This window comes from Sinocyclocheilus rhinocerous, unplaced genomic scaffold (assembly GCF_001515625.1).
Source record: "Sinocyclocheilus rhinocerous isolate Xijiao unplaced genomic scaffold, SAMN03320098_v1.1 scaffold708, whole genome shotgun sequence".
In the NCBI taxonomy this organism is placed as follows: Eukaryota; Metazoa; Chordata; class Actinopteri; order Cypriniformes; family Cyprinidae; genus Sinocyclocheilus; species Sinocyclocheilus rhinocerous.
Window position 1 is genome coordinate 924,320 of NW_015635523.1, and position 11,961 is coordinate 936,280.

At 38.5% G+C, this 11,961-nt stretch overlaps 1 protein-coding gene across 3 annotated transcripts in view; it reads left to right on the forward strand.

Annotated features, from left to right (window-relative positions):
• opcml (opioid binding protein/cell adhesion molecule-like) overlaps positions 1-11,961 on the forward strand; it is a 146,053-nt gene that overhangs the window by 87,021 nt on the left and 47,071 nt on the right. For all 3 annotated transcript variants that reach the window (XM_016561373.1, XM_016561371.1, XM_016561372.1), the window contains one exon: positions 3,245-3,477. In XM_016561373.1, the coding sequence (XP_016416859.1) occupies positions 3,245-3,477 (233 nt within the window). The remainder of the gene's footprint in view (positions 1-3,244; positions 3,478-11,961) is intronic.

An 11,961-nucleotide genomic window follows, 5' to 3' on the forward strand; every position in this document is an offset into this window, starting at 1 on the left:
TGTCTGGTTGGGGAAATCATTCCTGTTTCCCCTCTATCTGAAAGCCCAAACAGAGTGGCCACCATTCATTGCCCCTGGTGTAATGGCCTTCATCAGTCTCCCATCACATAAAGCCTGCCTGTCATTAATCTCACCCTGAGACCACATGGCCGTCTGCCGACAATGATCTGCAAGCACCGAATCCCCACAGCACAGAGTCTCACTGACCTACTCATATCTTAAAAAGGCACAGCAGCGATATGAAAAATATGGCAGGTGTCATTTTATGAAATGGCCTCTCGTTGTCATCACCCAAACATTAAAAAATTGTTGTGCCCTATATGTTTGTCACAGATTTAACCCTTATTTGTAAGCGTTCCATTGATGTATGGTTTGTTAGGATAGGACAATATTTGGCCAAGATACTAATGTATTGTTTGCTATTGGTTCAAATATACCTGTGCAACTTATGACTGGTTTTGTGGTCCAGGGTTACATTTAGGTTATCAGTTTTTATAGATTTTTAGTAAGAGTGTTAAGAGTGTTTAAAGCCTCAACTCTAGATCTAGAATTTGTCAGAATATACTTCATCTTTATAGGGAAAAAAAAACACCAGATGGATTTCTGATTTAGCAAGCTAGACCAGTTTGACTAGGCTGGACCAGGAAACCTACTAAGACCAGTGTCGTCCCCCCCCCCTATTTTGCTTTATTATATACGTATATGCAGGGGATGTCCAATATTAACCATATGGATGTTATAATGACACTAAGCAGATGTTTAATATTTAGCATGTATGTGAATCTGGTTTTTAATCAGTCAGATGGTTTTAATCAGAAATAAATTTTCAAAAGCCTTAATTAAATGTGCGCTGTTTTCCACAATACATTACATTACATAAAGGACAAAAGCTTTAATCAGACAAAATATGTTTTTACATCTCTAAATAAGGGTGTTGTGTAAAATATTGGTAATCTATCTATGTATTTTAGAACATGCTTGAGTTGAGAAGATATTTCTTCATATAAACGATCTCGCACCAAGGTGGCTGACAGTCCATTAGGCTGAAGTGCAAGGGACTGGTGTGACAGAGTCATTAGTTTACTGAATGAGGCCTGATCTCAGCCTGTCAATGCTGGATAATGGAGGCTTTGCCTTCCAAGAAACACCTCTTACTTTTTAGCACAGGGTGGAAAAATCTATACGTATGCTTTTGCCTCGGCTTTAAATTTAAGTGACAGTCATTTCAAGCACAGTGAGGGCGGTTTTCTTTTTAGCATATTGCATTTATAATGGCTTCATTGGTTTATATGCATATGTAAATGTGTGCGCCGGCTGTTTGATATGGATCATTATGAATGTATGCATGCTGTTTGATGTGAAGCATATACTGTGTGATGACATTGCAGTGTTCTGTATGACCTGCTATTGCATAAACATAAATATTTGTATGTTTTAAAATTCAAATCAAGTCTCGGACCTATTTAGTAGCAGTTTAATTGTTTTCAAAATGTGTAATCACGTTTCTTAAACACTCAAGCTGAGACAGTTTCTGTTCAAATCACTTAAAATCAAACTTTTTTGCTTTATTTTGTAGGACTTTGCAGCAGTTCCCACAGCCACTATGCAAACTCGTTATCTTGCATATTGCTAATCTAATCTGTCACAGGCAGGCGCAGAAATTCAGAGCACGCAATCATCTGTCCCACAGGACCCCTGGAGCAGATGAGGTGTTAAGCGTCCTGCTCAGAACGGCCAGAGAAGGTGCCCACGGTGGGATTGGAACCATGACCTTCCTATTCACAGTGCAATCCTTTCACCAATAAGCCCCTTAAAATTTAACTTTTGAACAGAAAATTAACTTTTGGCACAGCCTCCATGTTTTCCCCATCATGCTAATGTCATTATTTTGGTGTTTAAGGCTCAGTTTGTCGCTCTCAGCCAGAATAAGGGTACAAATCCACACACTTATCAACTAGACACATATTGGGACATGATGAACGGTGCGTTTCGGAAGATGGAGGGTGCTGGGTACAGAATTAATGTTCGTAATAACATCTAGGGGACCTTCTTCTGATAGTTATGAGAATTTTTCAGTACGGAGGGGAAAGCGAGCATTAAGTGAAGGGGAATTAGGCCCCACAGCACCAATACATTACAATATGAACAGTAGGTTCTGCAACACTTTTAAGGTGTTAAGGCCAAGCACAGAGCGGCTATAGGGTTATTTTTAGACTGAAACTTGAAAAAAATCCATTGTATTGTTCAAATGTGCACAGTGATTCCCAAGCAAAAACTGCAGAGCATGCATGATTATAGGCCGGAGCGTAAGCTTGTGGTTTTCTATGGTTCAAATCCTCTGCAAGCTCTCTTGCGCTCCAGCACTCTGCATAGATTAACAGAGTCTGAATGAGCTTTTCCCTTTGAAGAATATCCTGAGAAAGCATTCACTTCACACTTGCAATTGTTGCCCTCCAGATTTGCCAGAAGAGCGCTCTCTTGTTGACTAATTTTCAGAGCCGAGAAATTCACCAGTAAAGGGTCTGATAATCCATTTACTGATTTTGACCTTGAGCGTGAAGCCCTCTTAAAGACTAATATGAATTACTGCAGTGTTTTTTGGCATGCTGACGTGAACGGGTTGGCAATGGCATTTTGAAAATCCTCACTGCACCTTGTAAAGTGTCATTGATGAAAACCATGTCAACACAACACATTCTGTGCCATTGCATTATGAAATAACTATTGACAAGTAAAGCAAATGCCAGAAAATCACAAATAAACACCATGAAAACAGTATTTTTTTCCTTTTGTAAAAGTACACAGCTGTGCATGGGATTGCGGCCTCAGTTTTTTAATATGTAGCTCTGACTTTCAATTAGTCCTAACCTTTAGAGCCGTCACTCAAAAGTTTAGAAAAGGGTAAAAAAGATAAGTATAGCGAATGCCTCTAGGTCTTTTTCTGCAGTTTTAAGAAATGTCCTTTCCTGTGAAGGAGACAAATGTAGTGTCAAAAAAAAAAAAAAAAAAAACTTAAAGAAAGTGATAATTGGGCATGCTATCCCAATATGACTTCCTCATTTAAATTATAACACTTTGCCTTTCATTTAAGTTACTCAAAATGTATCCAACTCACTTCAAACTGAGTTGTTAAATTGCCGTGGTGACGCCTTCTAACCCTGTGCAGCCTTGTGGATCCTATTTTTACTTTAACATATGGCAAGCAATCAAATTTATCCTCTTCTGTTTGTGTGTCTTTCAACAGGTGCAATGTGGACAACAAAGTATCGCGGGTGGCATGGCTCAACCGGACCACTATCCTTTTCACAGGGAATGAAAAATGGTCGTTGGACCCCCGGGTGGTCCTATTAAACACAGCAGTCACTGAATACAGTATAAAGATCATAAACGTGAACTTATACGATGAGGGGCCATATGTGTGTTCCATCCTCACGAACAAGAAACCAGAATCGACAAAAGTGCATCTCATCGTACAAGGTAAATCTTGAGAGGATTTTTCACATCTCTTAAAGTGAAATCTTTACATCATTTAATGTGCGGATGAAGAAAGCATGTCAAAAACTAGCTTCGTGTTGGTTTGGGATTTTGTTGACATTTCGGTTGGATAAATAACAGTTGACAAACAACTTTGATTCTCCTTTTCTAGGCTGATGTAATTAAATGAAACTCAGCAGATGTGACTCCCGGTGATGAAATTGGGATTTAATCTGGGTGTAATTTCAAAATCGTTGATGGATATTGATTTAAGACATGCAGCCCAGAGAGCAACGGAAAAATAGAGCAGAGGCTTTGTTTTCTCCTCACTAAATCAAGTGTCGATACCCAGGCCTTTGTCGTGATTTACAGTGCAGTCGATCGCCTTCATATTCACGGTCCAAAAAACAATTAACGCCGCTTGTAGCCAAATCCATCTTGGTTTTGGGTACACAAATCAGATATGCGCCAAAAACCAGTAACGCCATTTTTATCACGTTCCTCAGACCATCTGTGGAGTCAGAAAAAGTGTCAGATTTCCCACGTTTCAGCGGGAAAAAGTGTTTTGGTTAATAAAACGGCGCCTTATCAAATGCTCATTAACCTTTAGTACTTTGTCCTGACACTAATTACTGCAGGCTTAAATAACTGAACAAATAGACCAAGGTAAGGTGCTTATTTTTTCTGATTAGACACACAAAGCGCAAATTGGAGTTTGGCTCGCCTGTTTAGTTCCTGCTTAACCTGCAATTCAATTAATTCTAAAGTCTTCATCCTAGTTTTAATAAATCAGTCATTTGCCTTCCTTGTTTTATCATGCAGTTCAACACTCCGCATCTGCATGGCACAACATAAGCATGCCTGAGCGGGTGTTGTGGCCCTCAAAAGAGCACTTAAAGGGATAGTTCACCCAAAAATGAAAATTCTGTCATCATTTACTCACCCTCATGTCGTTCCAAACCTGTATGAGTTGCTTTCTTATGTTGAACACAAAAGAAGATATTTTGAAGATTGCTGGTAATCAAACAGTTGGTGGTTGCCATTGACTTCCATAGTAGGAAAAAAAAATACTATGGAAGTCAATGGCAACCACCAACTGTTTGATTACCAGCAATCTTCAAAATATCTTCTTTTATGTTCAACATAAGAAAGCAACTCATACAGGTTTGGAACGACATGAGGGTGAGTAAATGACAGAATTTTCATTTTTGGGTGAACTATCCCTTTAAGATATTGTATAGTTTCCCTTACACCCCATAGCTGCATGCTGAATGGTGTACAATTTCAGCCTAGTGTTCTTGAGAATGGATCTGAGAGCTTTCTGAATAGATGGGGTCTTGGTGTGCCTTTACTGTAATGCTTTGTCAAATTTTGCCACACTCACCTAAAGTCTGCCTACACAAACTGTAGCACCCTGTCTATTTCTGTCATCAAGTGTGGCTGTATTCCTCTTAAACTCTAAACCTCTGAAGCTTGTTATTGCATAAAAATTCAAAGAGCGCCTACAGTATCGTTCTCACATATCTCGCTTGACATCTGCATGCTTGTTTTTAAGTGTCCTAACATATTTCACGCTTTCTCCCGTTCCGGTTTTAGGTCACTCATTAGCATTTCTCGAACGGGACAGCGTGCCATTAGATTTCGCATTTGCCATCCTGTAGCGTATCAGTGCTACATCTATTTATGTGGTTGATGACTGCAGCTGGAGGTACGTGTCTCTGTAAATGGCCTCATCGTCTTCCATGGTATCGATCGCATGCATCGATCAGATGCAACGCGAGAGGAGACATGCAACGCGTCAGCGTCCAGCGCAATTCGAAACCTGAGGTTTTCCTCTGAGCTCCTTCTCTGAGATACACAAAGCATTATTCTTATAAAACCACTACATGCAGAAGACAAATGAAGGTCATTATAGTCTAAGGAGGGAAACATGCTTTCATTTTATGTACTTGCATTTAGTATGAGGGGCGTTGCTGCTGAAAAAATCTGCTTAGGCTACCCGTTTATGCTTGTTAGTGCTGGTGCAAAAATGCTAGTCAAATCTTGCTAGTTAAAGGAATAGTTTATCCACAAATGAAAATTAGCTGAAAATGTACTCACTCTCAGGTCGTCCTGATGCGTTTGTTTCTTCATCAGAACAGATTTAGAAAAATTAAGCATTACATCACTTGCTCATCAATGAATCCTCTGCAGTGAATGGGTGCCGTCAGAATGAGAGTCCAAACAGCTAATAACAACAATCACAATAAACCACAAATAATCCACACGACTCCAGTCAATCAATTAACATCTTCTCAAAACGCAATGTGTTTAAAAAGCTGCGTCATTAGGATATTTTTAAATTCAAACCACTGCTTCCCATTAAATTACGAGTCCTTTATCCATAATATTGCTTTCTCCAGTGAAAAATTTGTCTTGAATTGTGCACAGATCAAGCACCGTTTACAAGAGAAACAGTCCAAAAGAGTTGTAAACAAATATGTTAGTAAATTTTGATGTGAGAGGACAACAGTTTAAGGAGTGTTTCACTGGATTAATTGTAATTATGAATTATGGACTGGTATTTTGTAGGGATGTAATGATATCAAAATCTCACGATATGATAATATTGCGATATGAAGTCCATGATACGATATTATTGCGATATGTAAAAAAAAAAAAAAGAAAGAATTGGAGAAAATTAAAATTGTGTACATTTTAAAGTTAAATTATTCTATCTAATGCACTTTTGAGAGTTCAAAATAACTAAGGCCATGTCCACACGTACACAGGTATTTTTATAAACGGAGTTTTTCCTTCTTCCGTTTAAAAAAAAATCTCGGTCCACATGAAAACGCAAACGCATGCTATGAAGGACTGTCAAGAGCATGCTAAACCAACAGGTGGCGATATAATCTCAACCGTAAAGCCATGTTGGCCAATCAGAAGCCTGAAAAAGTTTCCAGTAGGCGGAGATAACAGCATAGGCTCCGACGTCACAAGCTAAAAACTCAGGTTTCGCTGTCTACACGATAACACTGCAACCGGAGTTTTTGAAAATCTTCACCCTGGCATGAGTTTAAAAAAATGTTCGGTTTCAGTGACCTGGTGAATATGGAGTCCGGGGCTTAGAGGCTGGAGGTGGAGTCAAGGGAAACTCCAGCCACGGCGACGCTGGAGGATGGCAGTCCCGCGGAGCTCGCACCGCATAGATGGTGGGCTAAGGGCGCTCAGAGGGGCTGCCAGATGACAGCGGAGGAGGAGGCAGGAGCGGGTTATTTGTGAGCCTCCGGGCTTTCAGGCCAGAACTTAGGAACGGGAGCCCTCTCCTCTTCAGTGTGGCACAGTTGCCGCACCATACACAGCTCACCCTCAGCCGCGGTGCAGAGGGCGGAGCTCCTCTCCGCGCTCACACCGTCCGCGGCTTTCTCCCTTGTGGCGGCCGTTGTTGCAGGCTCACAAACCTTGACTGACGTAATTTGCAGCTCCTGCTCTGCGGCGATCCCCAGCACTGTCGGTCCGTGCGGCATTGGCTCGTCAGTCGCGGCAGGCTCCGGCTCTCCATCAGCGGTGGGCTCGGGCATGCGCTCCGCACATCGGGGAGATGGTGGGCTGGGCACTGGGTCGGGAGTGGAACTGGCGAGATTCTCCTGGGAACAGGCGGGGAACGGAGATCCATTTTTTGCCAGTGTCCACTCCACAAAGGCGGCAAAATTCACTCGAGGACCATCTTTGGACGACAGCGCTCTGCACGAGATGTTCAAACTGGCATCGTAGAACGCACAGAGTGCGTCGTCCGGGTAGCTGGTTAGAGCAGTGATGACCAGGAACAGTCTGGTATGGCCGTCGAGTGATCTCTCCCCCTGCTCCAGCAGGAGGAGGAGGTATTCCGGACGGGAGAGGGGATCCATAGAAACAACGGAAACAAAAAACACTGTGGAAAAAACAGAAAACAAAAATGGAGGGAACACACGGAGGTAACTGTATCGGTTTGGGTCTTCTGTCACAATTCGCTGGAGCAAGGGAACGAGGAGACGTGAAGATTTCACAAAACGAGAGTCTTTAATAATCCAACATGGAGACACAGAACACAAGGATGACGTTCACAAGTAGCACAACATCGACCTTTACAAACTGAACAGACTGGGACTTTTAAACACAGGGCAATCAGGTGAACACAGGTGCATGGAATCAGTCAATTAACTGGGACACGGAACACATGGGGAGGGAAAACACAACACCAGTCCATAATCCTGACAAATATAGTGTTGTCACGGTACCAAAATGTTTGTATTCGGTACCAATACCAGTGAAAATCCACGGTTCTCGGTACCAGTTTCGGTACCAGAGCAAAACACAAAAACATACTAATTAAAAAACACATAATTTTTTATTAATAAAGTCAAACATAAATAAAATGTAAAAAAATCAATGCCATTTTTTATACTTATTTAAAATTGTGTTTCAAGTTTTTCCACAAGTAATAAAAGTATGAAAAAAAGTAAACAAGTTCAATAAGATTCCATTTGTTAGATAACATGACCTATTAATAAACAATAGTTATATATCTTCTTCTTAGGGTTAATTTCAAAATTTACTAATACATAAAATCAGTTCAATCTGTTAAAATTATTTAATGCACAATAAACAAACATGAATGATCAAGTGTTTGTATTAAATAACATTCAAAAACATTAATGTTGTAAAAATATATTATTCACTCACTGTAAGTTGATGTTAGTCTATACAGGAGATAAAATTTGACTGTACTTTCATTTAATCCAAACTGTGTACATATTTAGTTATCTATACCTGCTAGAGTTATCCAGCCAAGAATAGCAACTAACCAACTAGCTAAAAAAAAGGCCCAGAACTGCTTTTCTCACTTCTCAGTGCTTTTATGAAGAGAACCAATCTGCGCTGTGCACCTTTCGGATAGCGCATCAAGAACCAGGTTGACCGGGTACTCGGTACCACTGGTACTTAAAAAAAAAACGTTTTCGCTTTTTAAGTACCGACTTGGTACCGAAGTACCGGGTCTTTTGACAACACTATAATAATAATAATAATAATAATAATAACTATTTTATATTATTGTTATTCCTTTGACAGTCATAGCCATATATAGTAAAACAATTGCACTGTAAAATAAATGAAAATGAATATTTCATAGGTATATTATTTTGGTAACACTTTACGGTAGGGGTACATGAATTACCATGAATTCATGCATAAATTAATGTGTGAATTATGCATTACTTCATGCATTAATATCTCATGAATTATCAGGAACTAACATGGTCACCACTTTAGTTGAGGGGCCACACACATGATGAAATCATGAGAAGCTAATGCTTAGTTAATGATGACTACTGTATTTGGATGTTAACAGAATTCACATACTATGTGCTGTGATTGGCCAATGTTGGGGTCTGTCCATTTACCTGCAGGCTACTATGAAGAAGATATGAACATGCTTGATAACTCGTATCATATTTAATGAAAAACATTAGTTCTCACATTAATTGATATACTGTTCTAGCCTGTATGCATGCATGAGGTAATGTGGATTTTTGTATATTCCTTTAATAATTCAAGTAGTCTTAAATGCACAAAATAATGTTTTTTGAATCATGTGCCATAAGCATAGCTTTATCCACAATGGATAGTAAAGACCTTGTTTTTTTTTGTGAACAAAGAAAACATCATGATCACGCTTAATAAATTATAAATCATGATGATGTACTCACCTTACTTAATGTCTTAATTAAGGTGTTGTTCATCCATGAAGTCATGAATGAAAGACTTTGAACTCATGTTAGTTCCTGATAATTCATGAGATATTAATGCATGAAGTAATGCATAATTCACACATTAATTTATGCATGAATTCATGGTAATTCATGTACCCTTACCGTAAAGTGTTACCATTATTTTTGCTCTACAGTAAGGAAATTACAATACTTCTTTCCTAATTTCTACACTTGAAAGATATATTTTCAATTTGGACTGCATTTAAACCACTAGTTATTTAAACCGTCAGCAAAAACCTTTTATTTTGACGGAAACGGCAGTAGAGCTTTTATTTTGAAGGAAAACTCCAGCTTCAGTGAAAACATGCTTACAAAAACATGTCTCACTACAAATTTAGTAAAATTCTGTAATCATCTGCTGTGAAAATAAAGCCTAAGTGGTGGCTGTTGCGTTCCCAAACGCACGCTAAACTCACAGCGCATGCAATAAATGAGTTCACTGCATTCATTCACTGTGAACGGAGACGTTATGAGGCATGAAAAACACCAGATCACGAGCTGATCGTCTCAACAATGTGCGAGCTTCGCTTTAAAACGTGCAACGAAAACAGACTTGATGAAGCCATATTGTGCTTTTGGTTTTAGTTCATTTGATAGATACTGTGCCAAAGCATAATGGCCCAAAACACAACTTTAAAGACCTTTTATGGTTAGAATAAGAAGATTAAATATATTTTAACCACTACACTTTTTGCCCGGAAGACCTATCGTTTCATATCGTCATGTGACCACGATAATATCAAGACAGTTTTGCTATCGCGATATCACGATATTGATATTGTTACATCCCTAGTATTTTGTCAAGCAACGGTTTAAAGATAAAACACCTTAATGAGGGATTTGTTTCATACAGACGCAGTTGTGTGGATCACTTGTGAATTATTGTGATGTTTTATCAGCTGTTTGGACTGTTTGGTCACTCTGACGGCACCCATTCACTTCAGAGGATCCATTGGTGAGCAAATGATGTAATGATGTTTAGCGGAATTTCTCCAAATCTGTTCCGATGAAGAAACAAACTAAAACTTGAATGGCCTGAGGGTGAATACATTTATCAACAAATTTTCATTTTTTTGGTAAAATATTCCTTTTAAGCCTAGTGGGATACGCTAGTAACAAACTATCTTTATAAACAAACTTGTTTGTAGATGTTGACTTGAGTCATTTCAGAGTACATTTGTACCATCTGAAGAGAAGAATTATTTTGATAACATGTACTGTAGGTTTGTTGAAAACTCTGTAGAGACAAAATATCCATCAGCATAGTTTTTAGGGAAAAGCAATCAGATATGACTAAATATGATATTCAGATGTTCTGAATGTTTCAGCCTCTTCAAATTGTGATATAATAAATCAGTCTTATTTTATCTCTCAGGATAATGTTTAGGAAAACACAGTGCACAAAATTTTTTTTTTTTTTTTTTTAAATTCACATAACTCTAACCACCCATTTTTGGGTCACAACCCACCAATTGAGAACCCCCGATATTAATAACAAAAGACCTATTTTACAGACACTATAGGTATCACTTTCTGCTTTATCACATATCATGCTTTAACATACATAATGTAGTAGCTTGTATTTTTTCATACAATATTGTTTTAAGTATTTTTGAGACTGTGGCCATTTCGCAATTTGGCTAGTTTCTACCAAGTTGAACATTAATTAAACTTTGATTCAACATTCAACCTTAAACTGTCAGCAATAAAAATTAAAAGTCCCCTTTTAACCTTCTGGTGTCTGAGGGTGTTTTGGGACCCTGGAGAAGTTTTGACATGCCCTGACATTGGTGCTTTTTTCAGTTGCTTATAAACATATTAATGGCTAAAGTTTAAAGATTAAATAGCCTACTGGAGAGACGCACAGACGCAAGTAGGCTAATTCACACAGGCAACGGTCACCTCTCTCTCTCTCTCTCTCTCTCTCTCTCCCGTGCATTATCCCTTATGTATTCGCTCTTTAGCAGCAGTGTTTTACAGCAATATTGAAATGACACCCTGGTTATTCTTGGTGTACCCAAAATGGTCCCACACTACCGACAGGCATTTTTCTGGTGGAAATAAAGCTTCGCTGTTTGGTTCCTCTGTCACAGTTAATCTAATGCATGTAGTAGCCTCTGTGCCTCTGATAAGCACGTCATTTTAAGCTGGTGCACCGCTAGTGTAACTTTGTTTTCGTTTTGCGCAAGCTGCAACAGTTCCGTTCTGAGTAACACAAACACTCGGTTTAGCGGAACCTTTACGATTAATTAACCGTGACGTTTTAAAGCGCGGTTAATCGCGAAACCGGTTAATCGCTGCATCCCTAGTCCAAGGGATATTATTTTACTCTTAAAAATATGAGCTTATGTATCTGCATTGATGTTATATAATTATCATTATTTTCAGTATTTTGTTTATATTTAAGTACAGTATATTTATGTATTAATTTTTATTTATAATACTATTTTATTAATAATGTATTTATTTTTATCAGTAATAATTGTTTTGTATTTATTTATTTGAATGTATTTTTTATATATTTTTTTAGAATACATGCAGATTTTTCCACAGCAGATTTGGTCCCACTTTATATTAGGTGGCCTTAACTACGATGTACTTACATTTTAATGAATCATTTGATACAATGCACTTATTGTGTACATACATGTTTTTACATTGTAATTATATATTTTTAAAAATACCTGCATGTAAT